A 23,563-nucleotide genomic window follows, 5' to 3' on the forward strand; every position below is an offset into this window, starting at 1 on the left:
TCTGAGTTAACTTTATTCTTTGTCCATCTCTCAGTGGTAATTGTAGGAGCAGGTGCAGGAGTTGGTGTTGCCTTTCTTTTTGTTATAATCATCACTGGAGTTGTGGTTTGTAGACGGTAAGACATTTTACAGATTTCATGCATGATTCTTGATGTTTGGAGTGTTTTAATTGTTTGAATTAGAGTTAGCGATAGAAATGTTAGATTAAGAGGATTTAAAGGGGTCATCGGATGCAAACTTCACTTTTTCATGTTGTTTGAACATTAATGTGTGTTGGCAGTGTATGTACAAATCTACCCTATAATGATACAAATCCATGCAGTGGTTTTTAATGAATCTGTAAAAATAATATCCCCTTTTTCAAATCGAGCCATTCTCAGATGCCTGTCGGTGTGGCGTCACACCGACAGAGGCCGCTCCCACAATAGTTGATTGACATGAGCGTCTTACCTCAGACCAGCTGTCACAGTCCAGTAACTTTCCTTGTTTCGATGCCGAAGCAGGGATGTAAGTTAAACAAGAATCTCCGATTGAGAGATTGAGGTGTTGTGTTGCTGGATGTAATAACAAACATAGTGGTCGTCATTTACTCCCAACATCTGAAGATGCAGTAGATTACGTTTGTTTGTGAAAGGAACGCACCTCCCGATCTACATATATCCGGCTATGTTCGCGTGAATCATTCATGATCCAGCTTCACTTACAGCAGAAGTGAGTATAAGCGTTTTTTTATTAATCTTTGCGATCGCCTTTCCTTATAAGTGGTAGTTGGGAAGTTTAGTGGCTAAAGAAGAGAGAAAAGAGGGGCGGGGCGAGCAGAGCTCATTTGCATTTAAAGGAACAACCCCTTAGAATGAGATGATTTTTGCAGAGCTCATTTTGACAAGGTAAAAAAGGTGTTGTTTTACAAAACCATTGAGAATTTTTAATCAAAGTATATTACAGACCTTTCATTAAGACCCTAAAGAATCATATAAACTTGTGGAAAATGGGCATCCGATGACCCCTTTAAAGGAGAAGTTCACTTCCAGAACAAACATTTACAGATAATTTACTCACCCCCTTGTCATCCAAGATGTTCATGTCTTTCTTTGATCATTTCCTCGTCGTTAAGAAATTATGTTTTTTGAGGAAAACATTTCAGGATTTCTCTCCATATAGTGGACTTCTATGGCGACCACGAGTTTGAATTTTAAAATGAAGTTTAAATGCAGCTTCAAAAGGCTCTAAACGATCCCAGCCAAGGATGAAGGGTCTTATCTAGTGAAACAATTGTTTATTTTCTACAAAAAAAAAAATTACAATTTATATACTTTTTAACCTCGAATGCTCGTTTTGTCTATCTCTGCGTGTATTCCGGTTCAAGACAGTTAGGCTAGGTTGAAAAACTCCCATCTCATTTCTTCTCCAACTTCAAAGTCGTCCTACATCACTGCTTTACCTTTTTGGTAAAGGGCGTTTGCATGTTCACTTTGTAGGATGATTTTGAAGTTGGAGGAGAAAATGTGATGAGAGTTTTTCGATCTACCCTAACTGTCATGAACTGGAATACACAGATTTCATGCAGAGCTAGACAAAATGAGCATTTGAGGTTAAAAAGTATATAAATTGTCAATTTTTTTTTTTTTTTTTTTTTTTTTTTTTTTTTAGAAAATAATCTATCGTTTTGCTAGATAAGACCCTTCTTCCTCGGCTGGAGCCCTTTGAAGCTGCACTGAAACTGCATTTTGGAAGTTCAAACTTGCGGGTACCATAGAAGTCCACTATATGGAGAGAGATCCTGAAATCTTTCCCTCAAAAAAACACTTTCTTCTGTACAATCTGTACATTTTGCTCTGGAACTACTCTGGAACTCTCTGAACTACTCTTTAAAGATTACCATTGCATGTGTGCCCTCAATCTGGATACACTAATCTGGATAAACTTTGGTGTGTAAAGATATGTATAGTGGAAATTAGATAATTAAATTTATGATCTCAATATCACAGGAAGCAAAGAAAAGAGGATTCTACTAGTGTTCCTATCCACCCTATAAGGCAAGTTGATTTCATCAAAGCAGCATAATACACATTAAAAACAAATAATAAAAAAAAGAAATATTGAGCCATAAAAAGTAACCTTTTAATGTTTTTGTTTTGTTTTCTTACAGAAACAAAGTGTAAGTAATCATATTTGTTCACACTAATTTTCATGCTTATTTATTATTTGACTGAATATTATGACTATACAACTGGAAAGAACATGAAATATTGTCTCATAATAAGTCACAATAAGGTCTCATTTTTTAACATGATTAACTGACATGAATTAACAATGAACAATATATTTTTACAGCATTTATTAACTTTTTCATGTTCATTCTAGTCCGCAGTGCATTAAATAATGTTAACAGATACAACTTTTGATTAGTAAATGCTAAGATTAATATTAATGTGCTGACATACAGCGCCGTTGCGCTACGGGCATCCTGAGTTGGAATCCCGATCCTGCCCCCTTCTCTGTCTCCCACTTTGCTTCCTGTCAGCTAATGATCTGTCCCATCACAATAAAGGCAAAAAGGCCAAAAAACCCATTAACTTAGATTATGAAGTATTGTTCATTGTTAGTACAGGTTAACGAATGTAGTTAACGTTAACAAATAAAACCTTATTGTAAAGTGGGTAACATTTTACAATAAGGTTCCATTAGTTAATGTATTAGCTAACATGAATGAACAATGTGCAATACATTTATTACAGTATTTATTCATCTTTGTTAATGTTAATGAAAATACAGTTGTCCATTGTTAGTTTGTTACGTCACAGTGCATTAACTAATGTTAACAAGCACAGCTTTTTAATAATGCATTGGTAAATGTTGAAATTAATATTAACTAAGACTAATAAATGCTGTGTAGAAGTATTGCTTATTCTTAGTTCCTGTTAACTAAAGTAGTTAATTATTGTTAACTAATGAGCCTTATTGTAAAATGCTACTGTAAAGCGTTACCGTTTTTCTATTAAGTATATGTTTAAATATTATTATGTGAAATATTTATTGAATACAGTGGTGTCTTGCATAGTTTAAATATATTTTATTTCATCATACGTTATTTAATGTTATAGGAGTAATCCAATAAAGGTAGAGGATTATGAGGCTTACTATAGGAGGCAAAGAGCTGATTCTTTCTGTGGATTTGCTGAAGAATTTGAGGTGATTATATCTTTGGCTTCTCTGTATATTTACAACCGATCAATTCTAAATAATAATTGATATTGCAAGTATTTCAACTAGATTCCATACCAATATGTCACCATTAGTTTTGGTCCAAAAACTGTAGTAGCGGTGTCTGATTTGTTTGTTTTGACTGTGTTGTGTTCCCTAATCATTGATAAATATGTGCTAAACGTTTAAGTCACTTTTTGTATTATTTACATAGAAACAAATGCTTTGTGTTTGTAGGATCTAAGGCCAGTTGGGATAAATCAGATGAAGACTGTTGCTCTGGCCCCTGAAAACAAAACCAAAAATCGTTATAACAATGTGCTGCCATGTAAGAACCGCATGACTTACAAGTGTTTTCTTTTGTGGAGTTACACAACACTGAGTTTCCTCCACTCTAGACACGTAGCCCATATTCATGATGGTTCTTGTGTTTTCGACAGATGATTCATCTCGTGTCAAGCTCTCTGTGCTCAGCAGCCCATTTGATGACTACATCAATGCCAGCTACATGCCGGTAAGAAGGGCAAAGATTACAAAAAAAATGACATTTAGCTCTTTACACAGTTGTCACGCTAACTGTTTGGAATTTCCAGGGTTACACTTCAAAGAAGGAGTTTATCGCAGCTCAAGGGCCACTTCCCTGTACTGTCAATGACTTCTGGAGACTGATCTGGGAGAAAAACGTGCACACTATTGTCATGCTCACCAAATGCAATGAGCAAGGACGGGTACAGTATATATCATGCTTGACTTTATCTGTGATCTCACTTGTCAGAGACTTTAAATAAAATGTAACTTTCATGTCAGATTACATTACATATCAGCATCAGGGTTTCAAAGCCTAAATCACTTGACCACTACATATTCAATGTTTATATCCTCATAAAGCATTTTGTAATCATATGTAATACCTCATCTCAGTTATTGAACTAATAATGAGCTTATGTGAATGCTGCCACAATGTTTTTCCCTCAGGTAAAATGTGAAGAATACTGGCCAGCAGAGACAAAACATTTTAACAATCTGATAGTGACGACTATTTCCGAGATCCCACTGGAAGACTGGACTTTACGTGACTTTGAAGTGAAAAATGTAAGTCTATATTAATATTACAGACAGACCCAGGGGCTAATTGAACTAACACTAAATAACCCATACATTAAATCACGACTAAAAACATGAACCTACTGTAACTATTATAAATTTGTACACATTTTTGTCAGTGTTTTTTTTCATTGGTGGGCATACTTTTGTATGCATTTTATTTATACACATATTATTTAACATAGAAAATTTATATATATTATACCAGCATAATACATTTTAGAAAGCCAGTATTTGTGAAAAATGATTCCCGTTATAACAGGTGAAAACAGCAGAGACTCGATCAGTTCGACACTTCCATTTCACTGCGTGGCCAGACCACGGAGTTCCTGAGACCACTGAGCTTCTCATCAATTTCAGACACCTGGTCCGAGAACACATGGACCAGTACTCAAGACATTCACCCACACTTGTGCACTGCAGGTACTTGAGTAGTTCCTGAACTCTAGAATATACAAACAATATACAGAATATACGTACAAATTCTGATTTTTATATCATTTTATGTTTTCATAATACAGTGCTGGTGTGGGCCGGACGGGAACCTTCATCGCCATTGATCGGTTAATCTTTCAGATTGAGCGGGATGGGGTAGTGGATGTGTATGGGATCATCCACGATTTACGCATGCACAGACCACTTATGGTTCAAACAGAGGTACATTCATTACCAATTTTTTAATTTCTTTGTACTGTTAGTGTATTTTAAATATACTACCAGTCAAAAGTTTTTGAACAGTAATATTTTTGTTTTTTAAAGAAGTCTCTTCTGCTTACCAAGCCTGCATTTATTTGATCCGAAGTACAGCAAAAACAGTAAAATTTTAAAATATATTTACAATTTAAAAGTATTTGTTGTCTTTTTGAATATATTTAAAAATGTTACTTTTTCCTGTGATCAAAGCTAAATTTTCAAAATTATTACTCCAGTCTTCAGTGTCACATGATCCTTCAGAAATCATTCTAATATGCTGATTTGAGTACTTTTTTTTTTTCAGGATTCTGTGATGAATAGAAAGATTCAAAGATCAGCATTTATCTGAAAAAAAAAAAGCTTTTATTTAGCAAGGATGCTTTAATTTGATCAAAAGGGATGATAAAGACATTTATAATGTTACAAAAGATTCTATTTGTTAAATGTTGTTTATGTGAACATTCTATTCATCAAAGAAACCTGAAAAAATTAAACTCTGCTGTTTTCAACATAATAATACATGTTTATGAGCAGCAAATCAGAATATTAAAATGATTTCTGAAAGATCATGTGACTAGAGTAATGATGCTAAAAATTCAGCTTTGAAATCACAGGAATAAATTACATTTTAAATTATATTAAAATAGAAAGCAATTATTTGAAATAGTAAAAATATTTCAACATTTTACTGTTTTTGCTGTGCTTCGGATCAAATAAATGCAGGTTTGGTGAGCAGAAGAGACTTCTTTAAAACATTAAATATTTTGCTGTTCAAAAACTTTTGACTGGTAGTGTATATGTTTAAATATATAATGTGTATATATATTATACACACCAAATCTTCATTAAATGTCAGATTTTTGTAAGCCATAATGGGAATCTTATTCTCTAACATTTTTACATTCTCTACTTTTGCAGGATCAGTATGTGTTTCTCAACCAGTGTGCCATGGACATCATCAAGTCTCGGACTGGCAACAATGTAGATTTGATTTACCAGAACACAGCTGCACTCTCTATATATGAGAACTTTGAACCCTTAAAAAAAGCCAAAAATGGCTACCATAAGGCCTGACCGTCTACCTAGAAATAATTCACTGCACTGCTGTGAAAGAAACTTTTTTTCTTTTCTTTTTTTTTTTTTAAATTGAGTTCTATTTAAAGAGGAAAAACAAGAATATATTTATTAAAAAGTTTGTTTATAAAAGTATAAGAAATATTTTAAAAATTTTGTTAAACAAGTTTTTATTAAATACAGAAATGTAGCTGCAGGGATATTTTTTGAGAGTGTTCATAGAATAAAGTTGATAACATTTCAAGGATGTATCGTGACATTATAAAAATGGTATTTCCTCAGACATAGACTACAGGTGAAATAAAGATACACATGAATAGAAATATTGACATGTAAACGTGTCACATGGGACTTCATTAGACAGTAGTGCATTGCTACTACATTCTAGCATTATCGAAGACAAGATGGGTATTCAAAACACCTCTTCTGTGATTTAACATACCGACTATGAGCCAGTAGGCTGGCGAATTGTTGACAGTGTGCAGTGACATTATCCATTAAGGGATATGCTGTAGGTTGCGTCTGTAGCAGTGGCAATCTCTTTGGTTTTCTCTGAAATTGTTTATTTTCAGTAAAGATACATGCTGACCTGTCTGTTCTTTGATTGTAAATGTTTTTGTTTTCCTTTTAGAATGAGGTCAGTCAATGTTTATGTCTACTGATAATTTATTGCAAAAAGATTTTAACAGAGCGTGACTCTGTACCATGTTTGTGCACTTAAAATGCATTATATTTGTACATAATATATTTTGTTCAGACTGAACTTTCAAACTATTTTTTCAGTGTTGTTCCAGGGACTTTTTGCTTGTGTGGTTTTAATATTCAGCAATTTTCTGCACAGATTTTTAAAATTGTTTATTGATACTCTGCTGGTCATGATAAAGAGCCATACAGCTGAACCCTGTATTATAGTGAGATTAAAAAAGCTGCACTTTATTTTACACTACTGTGGTGATTTCTGTGTGTGGAGGAGGTGGGCACTGATAAGATGATAAGATAAGAAAAGAAAAAGGGTTAGGTACATAAAAAAACAATACGAGGCAATTGAAAGTCCAGTCTTGACAGAAAAACGAACATTAGTGAGTGATATGATAATGAAGCGAGAACTAGTGGAAAGCTGGTTACTTTTACAATAAACTAGATTTTGTTGCAGGACATGACGTGTCACCAAAATGGTAACTTTCTGCTTTTAAAGTCAATCCTGCTGAAAAAAACTATAGACACCATCATACAATTTGTTATGGTTTTACTGATTATAATGGGATTTTAACGCATTACAAGTAATGCGAGGTACATAATAATATTACTTTTTTCAAGTAACTAGTAAAGTAACGCATTACTTTTGAGTTTCTAAGAAAATATCTGAGTTACTTTTTTCCCCATTTATTGATTGACAAGTCTCCTGTTGGGAAATTGGAAGTAAACATGATGTTACTGTATTCTAGACTAAATGTGAACATGCATTAATTCATCTCATTCACAAAAAACAGATTCAGTATTCCTCAAAATGAGTAAAAACAGTGAAATGCAAACTCAGAATATGACGCAACCCTGCAATAATTAAATATGTTAAATAAAACAAAAATCCTTTATGTATTTAATCCCATTTTATTAACCAGTGTCTTTGCTGCTGACCGTCGATGATGCAATACAACCATACTAATGAGCAAAAATTACTTTAGACTAACATTTTTGCTTCATTTCTTTCAGCCTGAGGTGAATTCATTTCACTTTTGGTGTAAATGGGCTTTTACATTAAAATTGTTTTATATTAAAAACAAAGAAGCAAGCCCTGCCCAGATTTTAAAAGTAACGCAAAAGTAACGTGACACATTACTTCCCATAAAAAGTAACTAAGTAACGTAATTAGTTACTTTACCAGGGAAAAACGCAACAATTGTAATACATTACTTTTAAAACTAACTTTCCCCAGCACTGCTTGTATTGGTTTCAATGGAAACTGTAATGAACCCTGTTGGTCTCTACTGGTAATTTCTCACCTTCTATTGGTGGCTTTTTAAAACCGGTAAATCCTAATGGAATACAGGGCTCTCAAGTCTCACGCATTCACCGTGAGACACACGCATTTCAACCAGTTCACACGCTCTCACGCCACACCTTGTATTTTTCACGCTAAAATATAAGGGATAACTTATATATACTGTTATATACCGCTATATACTGTTAATGGACGAGGCGCAGGCTTGCAGGGGGAGTTCATAGCTGTTTTGACAGTTAAATGCCACCTACCAGCAAATATCTGAAATTAGAATTGTTTGTTTTCGACTAAATTAATGCATGCAAAATTATTAGCTCTCAACAGCTTTAACTAAGTTTTGGCTACTGGAAACTAAGGAAAGGACTGGATAATTGGTAAATCTGATAAAAACAGCCAAATTATCCAAATGGACTACTTTTCTAAATTTCTAACTAATGTTTTCAACTGTTAATCCTTTTGAAAGTTTTAAAGCATGCAGGGTTAACCTTAACCTTACAGTAGCACTCAACACTGATTACTGTCAGACTTACCTTCATCACTTGACTTAAGATTATAATAACAACCGCCACAAAATCAGACTTTAGCACCTAGGTTAGGTTAAATACAGATTTAAAATCAGAAGATATAGTTTAGTAGCTATAATACCATTTTTATAATCAGATCCTTGCAGTTAATCGTAAAAAATAAAGCATATACATAAACCCAAATATGTAAATAAATCAGTTATTGCATAAGCATGTGTCCTATTTTGTGTGATAAACTTCTGAAACGTTTTGTCTCATATTTTAGAGCAGTCAATGCAATTTGGGAAAGAAATTAATCAAATCTGTGTGAAAATGTTCAGATGTGATTTTCATAAGTAACTGTAATTTAACTATACATTGTTTCTCAGCAACTGTAACCGATTAGTTACAATTATTTTGTAATTAAACGATGTAATTCCATTACATGTAACTAGTTACTAGTTAAGTTTGAGCCCAAACCACTGTCATCAAGGCATCAATATGTGCAACAAACACTTGCAAAACAAAATGCCATTCATAAGCTGAAATATGTGCTTTCTCTCTCTCTCACACACACAGCTTGACATGCTCAGGGCAAGTTCTACAATACTGTATGTGTAGGCCCAGAGTATGTATTTTGAGCACTGCTGTTTATTGGCTCATTTGGGGTCAAATTTCCTTTGATTTTTGATACGTTTGTATTTTTGAAATATATTTTATTTTTTATGAATTTGACTTTAATCAAACTTACCAGTTGTTATAGTTTCTATTTTGTGCTGGTCAATTATGACCAATAGATAAAATTTAACTTCTAGCAAAAACTGGAGAGAATTGCGTGGGGCGGAGGGGCTCCTCTCCTAACAGATATAATCTCACTTCAAACTTTTTCTAAAACTTGAGAGCCCTGGGAATATGTCCAAAAACACACTACACAAAAGCATTTTTTAATGGTTTTAATAGTTAAAAGTTGATGGTTTGTAATCTAGTGGAAACCATTAGAATTTCCTCTGATGGTTTTATCGGGTTTTCCCCCCCTGTTAAATATTTCTCGGCTTTATTACGTAAAAATGAAGCGACCTTTAGTGACGTTTCTGCGTACAGCACCGCTCTCATTCTCAACAATAAGCTCTTGTGATATCGAGTACTACTTGCTCTCTCTAGGTCAGTCTCTCTGGTGTCAGTTCATCTGCAATTTTTCCCCGTTCAGTCACAATAGTTCTCCACAAGAGATCGTGGTAGGTTTAGTCACGCCTCCAGTGTTCACGACACAGAAAGGAGGAGGAATTTCCTTGATGTTATCCACAACAAAATGGCGAGGACTGTGTATTAATGTTTTTATGTTAGCACTTTATACGCGTTACACTTTTACTTTTTACAACCCAAACCTATAACATGTGAAGTCGGACAGTTTACAGACTCCTCCTACGTAAATATGATCCGTGGACTTGTGCGGAGATGAAACGACTGGAGATTTTAATATCTTTATATGAACTATTACTTCTATATAAATAATAATAGTTGTTATATTATACTTTCAAACCCGTATAAACCCTTTCGTTCTCATCGAGCAGAGCTTCAGCGAAACTGAAACGGCTCAAAGTCCTTCAACCTGTTGATAGTTTCAGTGCCGGTTGAAGTTCAGCTCTGTGCGCTCCTCGGCTTAACCTTTACCTTTACCTCACATCAAATTATGCTTTGTCACCGCTACTATAGCGGGATAAAGCCGTAAAGCGTTAAGGGTTATAATTTGTACCTGTCAAGACTTTCAGACACGTTGAAGCAGATGCTTTCAGTTTACCCGTTTAAGGAGAAGATCGTGCGGAAGGAGACCTATCGTGGGAAGTAAAAGCTAAAGCTGAGATCCAGTATAACTTCAGCGATCTGAATCATGGAACCTGCAGCAAAGCAGAAAGTGATTTACATCACCTACCTCATCGCAGCCCTGGACATCACCTGGCTCTTCCTCCAGTTCTCCATAACACCGGTTTGTCTTGCTTTTCGACTTCATTTGGGATCAAATGTTTAATAAAACAACATTTGAATCGATTTGGCTGAGCTCTGGAGTGTATATCTGCAGGGGTTTGGGCTGTGTTCTGCCGTTTGACACCATATTCCAGCAACTAATTAAGTCTTTAATCATTTGAACTAATTATATTTACATTATATTTAATTTTATATTTTTATATAATACAATTTCTATGATAAATTATAATTTAATAGAATATATATAAGTATTATTAAAAGGGTTTGTATCATTCAGCAGTAGAAAATTGAATATATATATTTGTATTTATATTATTCTATACAATTATTATTATTATTATTATTCAGATGCATTTCATGTTTGTGACATTCTTCATATAGTAACTTGCTTTAGATAAAAGCATCTGGAAAATAATGTAAATGTAATGTATAGCAGGTCATGTTTTTTGGCCTACTCTGTCAGCTAAGACAGAAAGAAAACAGTTACAATAGATGGTTTGCCTTGCTTGTTCAGTGTTGTCTTCTTTGTAACAGTATTTGGCGAGGAGGCTCGGGTTCGATACTATTTGGTTCGGGTATCTGCAGACCACAGTTGGAGTGATTCAGCTGCTTGGAGGCCCTATTTATGGAAGGTAAGCAGTCAGAACTCATTTGTGTGTGTGTTGTGTATAGAAATGATAAATTATTTGTGTCTAAAATTTATTTAACATCTTATTTTAGTTATGTAATTAAAATAGCCACTGTATAATAGTGATTTTGTTTATTGACATACTTTATGTTTGTCTTTTCAGGTTTGCAGATATATTCGGAGCACGTGCAGCTCTCTCTGTGTCTTGTTTGGCGTCAGTGGTTTATTTCCTGCTGTTGACAGTGGCAGACAACACTTTCATGCTTTTTGTGCACAAACTACCTGCTATTTTCATGCACGCACTGCCAGGTAACGCATGCTTGTACACTCTTACATACTGTATACGTAACTCAGACACACTGTATACAGGTACGTGAGTACAATTGTATTTGTGTGCAGGTGCTCAAATGGTGGTAGCAGATCTGACAGAGAATGAGAAGCGAGCAGATGCTCTCGGGAAACTCGGCCTCTGCTTTGGCATTGGCATGATTGCAGGATCATCACTGGGTGGGACCCTCAGCACACGCTTTGGGTAGGACACACTGTGTGCTGCCAGTACTGCGTCTTCAGTCTCACAAGATAGTGGTCAGAAAACGTTAAACATTAATATTTTCCTGGAAACAGTACTACAGTTTTTTCAGAATTATTGATGAATAAATGAATCCACTAGTACAAAATTTTACCAGTTGTACTCTGAAATTGTTTTTTTTTTTTTTTTTTTGAAAAACAAGACCTAATCATGTTGTTTATCACAAGAAGATAAAATGAAAACAGCACTGATACAGTAAAACAGATTTAAATACCAATGGTTATGTGTTTTTGTGTGTTTTGCAGGGAAAAGTTTGCAGCATCTTTTGCGGCTGTCGGGAGTTTTGTTTCCTTGCTGTTGGTGTTGAAATTCATCCCTAAACAGACCAAAACACAAACCGTTCCGGAGAGTAACAGTATGATTATTTGATTGTCATATATTATTACATGTTTTTTGCAGCATTACGATAATGTTATATATTATTAAATGTCATATATATATGAGTTGTATGATTATTATCATTTTCATTGTTGTTTAGAGAAGGGATCATCAAATTCCGTGTTTAATCTGGGGGAGATTACTAGACTGATGAAGTTTCCTGGTGTTGCAAAGACTTTTACAGTGAAGATTATTTCTGGATTACCAACAGGTGTGCCCACAATTTAACTATTACCATTTGTGAAACATATTGAAACAAATATTAATAAATATTAATAACATGTCTCTGTGCTTCACGAGGCTTCATTTGCCTGTCACTCCTGTCAAATGTTGAATGAATGAGTGTCACGTCCCGCTTGTTTACTTTGAACCGGAAGACACTCCCACTTTTGACACAAGGCCTCATGGGGCGTAGGAAACTTGTGGATAGAAGAAAAAAATCATGACTGTAAATGTTGTCTTATGTTTTGTTTTACACATTTTTTATATGTCGGTTTTATTGTATATAGGTATATTTCAAGTTATGTTCTCCATCATTGCCATGAACTTCTTCCAACTGAAGGCAGAGGAGAATGGCTATCTGATGGCTTACTTTGGCATAGTACAAATGGTATAAACACATGCACACTACTTATCAATCACATGCAATATAAATAGTTTTGGATTAAAGGACTGCTGTGCAACAAGTGACGCTGGTATCTTGCTGTTTAAGGTAATCCAAGGTGCTGTAATTGGGCGTCTTTCGTCTAGATTTTCAGAGTATACTTTACTGCTGGTCTCTGTTGCGCTGTCCAGTGCAGTGGGCCTTGCACAGGTAAACTGATATTGCAGACATTTCCCTTTTTTGTGTGACTGGTCTCACAGTGTGTATGTTAAATATACGTGTATTTTGTGTGTTTTTCAGGCTTTGATGACCAATGTGTTTCATTTTTGTTTAATCGTGATACCGATGATGTTGTCTTTGAGTGTCTTCAATATCATCACAGATAGCATGTTGACCAAGAGTGTGTCTCCAGCTGACACAGGTAATCCACAAATATTTTCATAACGCACTAAATGTAAAAATTGTGGCGATTGTTTGTTTGTTGGATTAGTTTATCCTTTACATGTTTATATCAACAATATATTTTTTTTTAATAAAACAGGATTTCACTGTTAGAATTAAGCATCAGTTGGTTGTAGGCTTATATAAGCACTTGAAAAGGGAAAAAAACTCAAGCAGTATGTGCCTTGTTTGTGTGGTGTGTTCAGGAACCATGCTGGGTCTGTGTGCGTCGGTGCAGTCTCTTTTACGAACTGTGGGCCCAACCATTGGAGGATACCTCTATGAGACATACGGTGTGCCATCCTTCGGATACATCCAGTGTGTCATTAATGCTGCTGTTTTTAGCTTTCTTCTAGCCACTGGAGGGCGCTCACATCCACACAGACCATAAAAATTGTGAAATGCATGAGTTGTTTATGACTGTCCTGTTCATGGCCTTATTGTTTGAGAGAAGGCAGTTTACAACAAACTACGGGCATTAAACTTACCTCCTCGCACACTGGGGAAGGACTTAGTCACAAATAATCCATCTGATTTCAGTTATGTAATACCATAGACATTTAAAATATCTTGCGTTACTGTCAAATCATTCCTCTTTATATCACAAGGTAGCTCAGGATTTTTTTTATGAAGCTTTATATTTAAAAAAAGAAGCTGGCATGTAAATGTCTACTGTAGGTCAGTACAAAGCAGTGCAGTATGCTTTTATCTGTCTTTTATCATCTCAATATTATACAGTAATTATTCATTATAATGATGTTGCATTTGTAGAACATCATGATCCGTAATTCATAATTTTGTATCTGAAACTCTATAAATGAATATTAAGTAAAATATGTTTTATTTAATTTTATTCTCCATATTTATATTGTTCTTCTGCACTGCAGCTCCTGCCAAGTGCTTCAGAGTACCACAAATTTGTTAGATTAAATGTGAACATTTTATTTTGACACTGTTCTAATGTTAGAGATAACCCCTTTTCACATTTTGAATAAAATCTGTCCACTCTTTTCCATGTTTAGCTTCACAGGACATGCATATTATTGACAGGTTCACATCACTGGTACATACTCTGTTTTTCACAACAAGTTGGATTTCCAAAAATAATGTTTCAAGAATTTTCTTTATTAGGAAGAAGTTAAACATAATGCACAGACACTCTCAGTTATCATTCACTTCCGTTGCATCTGTTTTCATATAATTAAAGACAAAGATGAACACACAAAAATAATGCTGGGTGAAATATTGACAAACCCAGTAACTGGGTTGTTTTGACCCAGCAGTTAAGTTAAATGCTTATCCCAAACTTCTGGGTAGTTTTATTTAACTCAACTATTGTTTAAAAACTACTATATGGCTGGATTAAAATGAACCCAAAATCAGTTGCAAATTAAAAATCAGACACATAATGACTAGAGGCATCAGCAATATTCAAAAGGTGAACATTTATTAATAAGCTATTTAAAATAAAATGTGTATGTCATTATTTATTCAACTTATGAAAGAACGTTCATTTATTTAACAAATTAATAAATGTTAATTTCCAACATATTTTGGGTTCATTTTAAACAAGAAATATAGTAATTTCTAAGCAACTACCAAGAAGGTTAGGTTAAATATTTAACCCAGCTGCTGGGTTTGTCCATATTTCACACAGCATTTTTTAGCAAAGTTCGTCAAGACAAACTTTAAGTTGGCTTGAGAAAGCCGGACCAGAAAGTTTTAAAAAATTTGAAAAGTTTGAAAAGTTAAGAAGTTTCAAAAGTTTAAATACTTTAAGAAGTTTTAAGTTTGGATGGTTTTCAGTCTGAAATATTTTTAAAGTTTTAAAGTTTGAATGTAGTCTGTCAGATAGATAGATAGATAGATAGATAGTATTGGTCAGATTATCAATCGACAGATAGATAGATAGATGATTCTAACATTATTTCCAAGTTACTAGCATGTTACTAGTTGTTTCTAGTGATTAGCTGTTTCTAGCATGATTAGCATGTTGATAGCATGTTGCTAGCATGTTTCTAACATGATTAGCATGTCGCTAGCATGTTTCTAGCATGGTTAGCATGTCACTAGCATGTTTCTAGCACGATTAGCAAAGTTGCTAGCATGTTTTTAACATGATTAGCATGTTAGCATGTCACTAGCATGTTTCTAGCATGATTAGAAAGTTGCTATGTTTCTAACATTAGGAAAGTTGCTAGCATGTTTTTAACATGTTTATGTTTCTAATTAGCATGTCGCTAGCATGTTTCTAACATGATTAGAAAGTTGCTAGCATGTTTCTAACATGATTAGCATGTCGCTATGTTTCTAGCATGTTTCTAGCATGATTCTAGCATGATAGCATGTTCGCTAACATGTTTCTAGCATGATTAGCATTCACTAGCATGTTTCTAGCATGATTAGCAAAGTTCTAGTTTCATGATTAGCATGTCGCTAGCATAGCATGTTGCTAGCATGTTTCTAACATGATTAGCATGTTGTTTAGCATGACTTTCTAGCATGATTAGCCAGTTGCTAGCATGTTTCTAACATGATTAGCAAAGTTGCTTCTAGCATGTTTCTAGCATGATTAGCATGTCGTTGCTTTCTAGCATGATTAGCCAGTGTTTCTAGCATGATTAGCAAGTTGCTTAGCATGTGTTTCTAGCATGATTAGCCATTTGCTAGCATGTTTCTAACATGATTAGCATGTTGCTAGTTTCTATGTTTCAGAGCATGTTTAGCAAGTGCTGTGCATGTTTCTAACCTCATTCCCAGATCTCAAGAGATGCACTTAGCATGTCGCTAGCATGACTGATTAGCAGTTCTAGCATGTTTCTAGCATGATTAGCAGCCTCCTTGTTAGTTTCTAGCGTCCGCCTCCCATCCCATGAAGACCCGGGTTTCGATGACCCGTTCGGAGCATGTTTCTAAGTAGGATTACCATGGAGGTTTTAGCATGATTAGCATGTTTCTAACATGATTATTAAAGTTGCTATGTTTCTAACATGATTAGCAGCAGCATGTTTCTAACATGATTAGCATGTTGCTGCAGCATGTTATTAAAGTTGTTTCTAGCATGATTAGCATGTTCTAGCATGTTTCTAGCATGATGTTTCTAGCATGATTAGCATGTTTGCTAGCATGTTTCTAGCATGATTAAAGTTAGCATGTTTCTAACATGATTAGCATGTCGCTAGCATGTTTCTAGCATGATTAGCCAGTTGCTAGCATGTTTCTAACATGATTAGCAAAGTTGCTAGCATGTTTCTAGCATGATTAGCCAGTTGCTAGCATGTTTCTAGCATGATTAGCAAGTTGCTAGCATGTTTCTAGCATGATTAGCCAGTTGCTAGCATGTTTCTAGCATGATTAGCAAAGTTGCTAGCATGTTTCTAGGATGATTAGCAAATGTTTCTAGCATGATTAGCATGCAGCATGTTTCTAGCATGATTAACAAAGTTGCTAGCATGATTCTGGTTGCTAGCCATAGATAGTAATGGTTAGATAGATAGATAGATAGATATGATGGTTAGATAGATAGTATAGATAGATAGATAGATAGATAGATAGATAGATAGAGATAGATAGATAGATAGATAGATAGATAGATAGATAGATAGATAGATAGATAGATAGATAGATAGATAGATAGATAGATAGATAGATATAGATAGATAGTAGATAGATAGATAGATAGATAGAGATAGATAGTAATGATAGATAGATAGATAGATAGATAGATAGATAGATAGTAATGGTTAGATAGATAGATAGATAGATAGATAGATAGATAGATAGATAGATAGATAGATAGATAGATAGATAGATAGAGTTTGAATGAGTTTAAATGGATTAGAAATACAGTACATAGAAGGGAAGCTTGATTGAGTCTCAAAGGATTCTGGGAGTTTTGACAGTTGAAATTTGAATAGTGCTGGCTCATTTGAACATTCCGTCAATGTAAGTCTATGGGATTTTTCCCAGTTTTAATCGGGATTTTTAGGAAAACTGTAAGTCGGATCAGTTAGAAAAGATATAGCAACTCGAGTCAGACCAGTCTGAAGATCTGGGCTGAGTTTGGAGTTTGTAGAGTTAAAGCTCTAGGAGGAGTAGCAGTCAGAAAATTTAGTCTCAGAAGAATAATAATAACTTTAAGTTTAAGTAGCATATCAGTAAGAAGACCTTTCTGACCCTCCATAGGCAGCAAGGTTACTACTATAGTCAAGGCACAGAAAGATAGTAAGGACATAGTCCATTAAAATAGTCCATGTGGCATCAGTGGTTCAACCGTAACTTTATGAAGCTTTCAGAATACTTTTTGTGCGCAGAGAAAACAAAAATAATTTCAAATTATTATTAATGTTATTATTATAGAATAATTTCTTCTCTCATGGGACAGTCCTCCACCATTATGGAGAGTACTATTTTTGTCAGGGTTTGGCAAGAGAGGACCCAAATGCAGAATGAGCAGGGGAACAATTTATTGACAGAACTGGAGACACAGAGGGATGAGGCAGTAAGACAGTCCACACAATAGGCCAGGTCACACAACAGGGTTAACGGGCTGGTCGAGGATGACCAGACTCTGTGGCAAAGGGTAATAGGTAGGAGCCCAAGGAACCACAGGCTTGGTGCTGGGGTAGTAACTCTGGAAGCACCAGAACGACTGTCAGGCCAGAAGCAGCAGCGACCAGGGAGGGCTCAGGAAACAGGGCAGGAACCAACTTGACAAACACACTCAAAGACAAGACAACAAGAAAGACAAGAGATAACACAAACCAAAAGCAAACTTGCAAAAAACTATGACTAGGGAGAATAAAGAAATGAAACTGAAAAGGCAGAACAAAAGTAATTTTGAGTTCTAGAAATAATTACTTATTAAATTTACAAAAACAAAAACGATAACAATAGAAAAAGCTAGAAGCAAATGACTAGAACTACAAACAAAATAAATAAAAAGCAAGACAACAGCCTTGCTGAAAACTAGATGAAAATAAAAATCAAAAGGTTAAACAACTAAACCAAAAAGACTGGGACTAGACTATAGACAATACCCAAAAACAAAATAAAAACTAGAATCTAGCAAGACAGAAGGGGGACAGCAAGACAGGACAAAATATACTGACTAGAAAGCTTTAACAAGACTAAAGAGACTAGCAAGGAGAATGCACACAAGGCAACCCAAGACATGACAATAAATTAACATTTTCAGCAGAAATAATCAGCAAAATATGCAAGTTTTGTTCAGTGGCATTGTTTAGGCTTAGTGCTGCCAATATGGCTGACTGATGATGCATCGTGAAAACACTCTATATGGAAATAATTAGAAGAATAACAGAGTGCGTAAAATTGTTAAACTGTTTGCAATACAAACCAGTGTGTTCATAATTAAATGGGTCATCGGATGCCCATTTTCCACAAGTTGATATGATTCTTCAGGGTCTTAACGAAAAGTCTCTAATATACTTTGGTTAAAAATTCTCAATGGTTTTGTAAAACAACACCCTTTTTACCTTGCCAAAATCAGCTCTGCAAAAATCATCTCATTCTGGTCGAGGCTGCTTTAAATGCAAATGAGCTCTGCTCACCCCGCCCTTCTCTTCACTTTGTGGAGTGACGAGCCTGTTTACTTCAGCCGCCAAACTTGCTAACTAGCACATTGTTAGGAAAAGCGACCGCAAAGATTATTAAAAAAAAAAAAAACCTTATACTCACTTCTGCTGTAAGTGAAGCTGGATCATGAATGATTTGTGTGAACATAGACGCATTTATGTAGATCGGGAGGCGCATTCCCTTCACAAACAAATGTAATCCACTGCATCTTCAGCTGCTCAGGTGAGTTACTCAGATGAGTAAATGACGACCACTACGTTCATTATTACATCCAGCAACACAACACCTCAATCGCTCAATTCTTGTCTAACTTACATCCCTGCTCAGGCATCAAAACATGGAGGTTGGACTGTTACAGCTGATCTGAGGTAAGACCCTCATGTCAATCAACTATTGTGGAGCGGCCTCTGTGGGTGTGACGGCACACTGACAGGCATCTGAGAACGGCTCGATTTGAAAAAGGGGATATTATTTTTACAGATCAATTAAAAACCACTGATTTTTATCATTACAGGGTAGATTTGTACATACACTGCCAACACACATGAATGTTCAAACAACATGTAAAAGTGAACTTAGCATCCGATGACGCCTTTAAGATAATACATTAAAATAGCATGGTAAGACACACCAATTTGCAATATTGCAAGCTGTTTTGTACAGCTAAAAAATAGCTTGATGCGGATAAAAGCGGAAGCTAGACTTGGCCATTTACAAAATGGCCATGCCTGCTCTTACAGGAAAAATAAGGTGGATACTGATTAATTTCCATCAATAATTACCTTTAAAACCCATTTAACCTCATGAAAAACACAATGCAATTCCGAGATTTTAATACAAAACAAATCACTTAAAAAGACATCGACATAGCAAGGTAGAAAAAAACTGATCTTAGGCTAGTGCAATTGTATACGAATCATCAGCAAGCAAATGATATTTTACAAAAATAAAATAAATAAAAAATAAATCAGTCAAGGTTTACAAGGGCTCTGAATCTCTGAATCTGATTTCTGCATGCTTTAACATAAAATCCATTCATCTTCAGATCTGTTCTTCAGAAACACTAATAATAGGACACTTTTATTACCTAAACTTTACAAAAACTCTGCGCCATTTTAAATACGGTTCAATGCAGAAAAAAAATACATCAGTATGTAAGGCATCAAAGCAGAACACTGAATCAGTGGAGTACAGTCTAAATTAATTATTTTGAGCTCCATAAAATGGATTCAAGTCGTCAGTAAAGTTTCGTTGCGTGATGTGCGGGTGTCATGATGTCATCGCGTACATACACGCCCAATCCATTTCCTGTGTATGCGGAGAGCTCATCTGTGCTCCCAACACTGTTGTTGATCTCTGAGGGATGAAACAAACATAAAACTTATTAGCCTGAGTTTCACAGGGCAGATTTGTCCAATAGGGGGCAATATTGGAGGTCTTTTTTTTTTTTTTTTTTTTTTTTTTTTTTTTTTTTTTGAGGAATGAACATTCACAGAGCCTACAACAACTACAACAACTTTTGTGCCACATTTTCCCCTGCATATTGAGTGATGTCAGTGCTGGTAATAAGACTGGACTGTTGACCACTGATTGTGTAAGTATACAGACTGAGAGACAGAGTGTCTAAAGCCACTACTGGCACAGCAAAATAGCTTCCAGTATTAAAAAGCATTAAGAAACAACTTGAAGGACATAAAAGAGATGCACTTACTTCTGAAAAAAGATGCCGATGACAATCGCCACAGATATTAAATCTGAGGTGATCCATATCAGGCCATATTCTTCCGCACTCTACAAAACATATTAAAGCAGCATTTAGCCATTAGATATCAATATAAAAAAAGCTAATTAGGAGAAAAAACAAGCAGAATCCTAATAAAATAAAAAACGCAATATATATAAAACTGTACACTACCAGTCATAAGTTTTTGAATCGTAAGATTTTTAAATGTTTTTTAATGTTGTTCACCAAGCCTGCATTTATTTGATCCAAAGTACAGTAAAAACAGTAAAATTCTTAAATATTTTTACTATTTAAAATAACTGTTTTCTATTTGAAAACATTTTAAAATATAATTCATTCTTGTGATTTCAAAGCTACATTTTTAGCATCATTACTCCAGTCACATGATCCTTCAGAAAGCATTGTAATATTCTGATTTGCTGCTCAAAAAAAAAAATTTATTATTATTATTATTATTATTATTATTATTATTATCATTATTATGATGTTAAAAACAGCTGAGTATAATTTTTTTTCAGGTTGCTTTTGAACAGAAGAACAGCATTTATCTGAAACAGAAATCTTTTGTAACATTACAAATGTCTTTATCATCACTTTTGATTAATTTAAAGCATCCTTGCTAAATAAAATAATTCCCATTATTTCTGACTTAAAGCTTTTGAATGGTATAAGGTTACAAAAGCTTTTTATTTTAGATAAATGCTGATCGTTGGATCTTTCTATTCATCAAAGAATCCTGGAAAAAAAATGTACTCAGCTGTTTTAAATATTGATAATAATAATAAATGTTTCTTGAACAGCAGATCAGCATATTAGAATGATTTCTAAAAGATCATGTGACACTGAAGACTGGAGTAATGCTGACAATTTAGCTTTGATCAAAGGAATAATCAGATTTTTAAAATATACAAGTCGAAAACAGTTATTTCAAATATTAAAAATATTTCAAAATGTAACGGTTTTGCTGTAATTTGGATAAAATAAATGCTGGCTTTGTAAGCAGAAGAGACTTCTTTAAAAACATCACAAATCTTACTGTTCAAAATCTCATGAGTCTAAATGTGTCTAAAAGCACTAATTCCAGGGAATTTTTGAAGTATTTCGAAGCTTTTGGAGCCCACAATCCCCTTCCACTACAGATTTTTCTGATGCAAATAGTTGCATACATTTGGTAAGAGTGCTTCAGGTGAACGTTGGGCGAGTGAGACAGTCACACCACCTGATGCCTTGGCTCATTCCCATAGATATGGTGTGATGGGACAGCACTCACCACCCAACGTTATCCACCACCATCCAAGACAGCAAATTGACTACAGACGCAAATCCATAAAAATTATTTTTTTATTTATTTTCCATATGACTAGATTTTTTATTTCAAAATTGTCAGAATGGCATAATTTAATTTAAATTAGTTTATTCATTTTGCATACTAGTTTTCTGTTTTGAAAATTGTCAAACGGCATTATTTACGGTGCTTTAAACGGCAGAAAACGGCGTTAGTTGTGGCGCTCATTATCCCCTAAACGGCGTAACTTAAATTTATTTAGTTTTATTTAGCATTTTACTAGATTCCTTATTTGAAAATTGTCAAACGGCATTATTTGCGGCATTTTAAATGACAGAAAGTGACATCAGTTGCGGCACTCATTATCGAAAATTCATTTAAGTTACGCCGTTTAGGGGGATAATGAGTGCCGCAACTGACAGCGCTCTCTGTCGTACAACACAGTTGTGTGCAAGCTTTATCCTGGAGGGTCGGTGTCTCTGCAGAGTTTAGCTCCAACCCTGATAAAACTCACCTGAACAAGCTAATCAGTGTCTTCAGGTTTACTAGAAAGCTACAAACTGGTGAGTTTTATCAGGGTTGGAGTTAAACTCTGCAGGAACACTGGCCCTCCAGGATAGAGCTTGCCCAGTTCTGCCCTAAACGGTGTTGTATGACGGAGAGCGCAGTCAGTTGCGGCACTCATTATCCCCTAAACGGTGCAACTTAAATGAATTTTTTTTTTTTTTGCATTTTACTAGTTTCTTTATTTAAAAATTGTCAAGCGGCGTTATTTGCGGCATTTTAAACGAAGAAAGTGACGTCAGTTGCGGCACTCATTATCCGCTAAACAGCCTAACTTACATTTATTTTTTTATTTTGCATTTAACTAGTTTCTTTATTTGAAAATTGTCAAATGGCGTTATTTACGGCATTTTAAACGATAGAAAGCGATCATTATCCCATGAACAGTGTTATTCAAAATTATTTTTTTTTATTTTGCATCATACTAGTTTTTTTATTTGAAAATTGTCAAACAGCGTTATTTACAGTGTATTAAAATTAATTTAGGCCTTCAGGTTACGCCGGCATTTGGTCATGCAGCAATTTAATTGAGGTTGCCACTACTAACGTTACTACTTTTGTTGCGGTGTTGTTTAACATTACATTTTCTCACTCACCACAAGACAGGAGTGGCGGACTCTTCTTCTTGCATCAAATCCGCGAATCCGTAAGTTGCTGGCCTCTAGTAGACACTCATCGCACATGGTTTTGTGTACTCATGGTAGTAGCCGCATCGCTTAATCGCTCGTTTGGAGCGTTGATTCAGGCGTATTTCTTCTCTATAATAATCGTGTAGCGTGCGGTGAAGACAAGATTCTCCCAGTCGATACCACTTTTCGTTCCATTGACTTCCATTCAGAAAAGCAAACGCGTGCAAAAGGTTGGCGTTTCGCTGCATTGCACGGTTAAAGCTTCCTGAACTCTGACCTGCCAATTCGTATCACGTGAAACCGTGTGACCAATAGCAGCGTGAACTCGTGGCTAGAGGTGTTTTGGCTACATAGTAAATGATGACAAAATTTTGTTTTGTTTGAGTCTTAAATGAATCTGTGTAAATTGTAATGTTATTGCAAGGGTTATTGCAACATTTGAACAATTAAAAACATTAAAAGTTACACAGTTGTCATTGCTTTTTTTTTTTTTTCTCTTGTACTGCAATATATAACTGGAGAAAAGACCATAAAATTACTGTA

At 34.9% G+C, this 23,563-nt stretch overlaps 2 protein-coding genes across 2 annotated transcripts in view; both read left to right on the plus strand.

The window, feature by feature from the left end:
- The window catches only part of ptprja (protein tyrosine phosphatase receptor type Ja), a 33,473-nt gene extending 26,462 nt beyond the window's left edge, over positions 1-7,011 (plus strand). The window contains 11 exon segments of the mRNA XM_051114880.1: positions 35-116; positions 1,989-2,036; positions 2,150-2,158; positions 3,105-3,192; positions 3,442-3,532; positions 3,645-3,718; positions 3,798-3,932; positions 4,180-4,296; positions 4,571-4,731; positions 4,830-4,965; positions 5,920-7,011. Of these exon segments, the coding sequence (XP_050970837.1) occupies positions 35-116; positions 1,989-2,036; positions 2,150-2,158; positions 3,105-3,192; positions 3,442-3,532; positions 3,645-3,718; positions 3,798-3,932; positions 4,180-4,296; positions 4,571-4,731; positions 4,830-4,965; positions 5,920-6,075 (1,097 nt within the window). The 3' untranslated portion in view covers positions 6,076-7,011.
- A 2,765-nt stretch (positions 7,012-9,776) lies between these two features.
- slc22a18 (solute carrier family 22 member 18) lies at positions 9,777-14,048 on the plus strand. The gene is made up of 10 exons (XM_051116196.1): positions 9,777-10,561; positions 11,095-11,192; positions 11,352-11,497; positions 11,588-11,720; positions 12,023-12,132; positions 12,256-12,366; positions 12,665-12,765; positions 12,868-12,969; positions 13,060-13,180; positions 13,407-14,048. Exons 1-10 carry the CDS (start codon positions 10,466-10,468, stop codon positions 13,589-13,591), a joined length of 1,203 nt encoding a protein of 400 aa, XP_050972153.1. The 5' UTR covers positions 9,777-10,465; the 3' UTR covers positions 13,592-14,048.
- The last annotated feature ends 9,515 nt before the right edge of the window (positions 14,049-23,563 follow it).

This window comes from Labeo rohita, chromosome 7 (assembly GCF_022985175.1).
Source record: "Labeo rohita strain BAU-BD-2019 chromosome 7, IGBB_LRoh.1.0, whole genome shotgun sequence".
NCBI classification, from domain to species: Eukaryota; Metazoa; Chordata; class Actinopteri; order Cypriniformes; family Cyprinidae; genus Labeo; species Labeo rohita.

Bases quoted from the DNA above. Each gene is read 5' to 3' on its own strand.
- slc22a18 (XM_051116196.1), top strand. From the start codon at position 10,466: ATGGAACCTGCAGCAAAGCAGAAAGTGATTTACATCACCTACCTCATC. The intron at 12,367-12,664 runs GTGTGCCCACAA...TATTGTATATAG, and splicing joins TATTTCTGGATTACCAACAG to GTATATTTCAAGTTATGTTC. The intron at 12,970-13,059 runs GTAAACTGATAT...TGTGTTTTTCAG, and splicing joins GTGCAGTGGGCCTTGCACAG to GCTTTGATGACCAATGTGTT.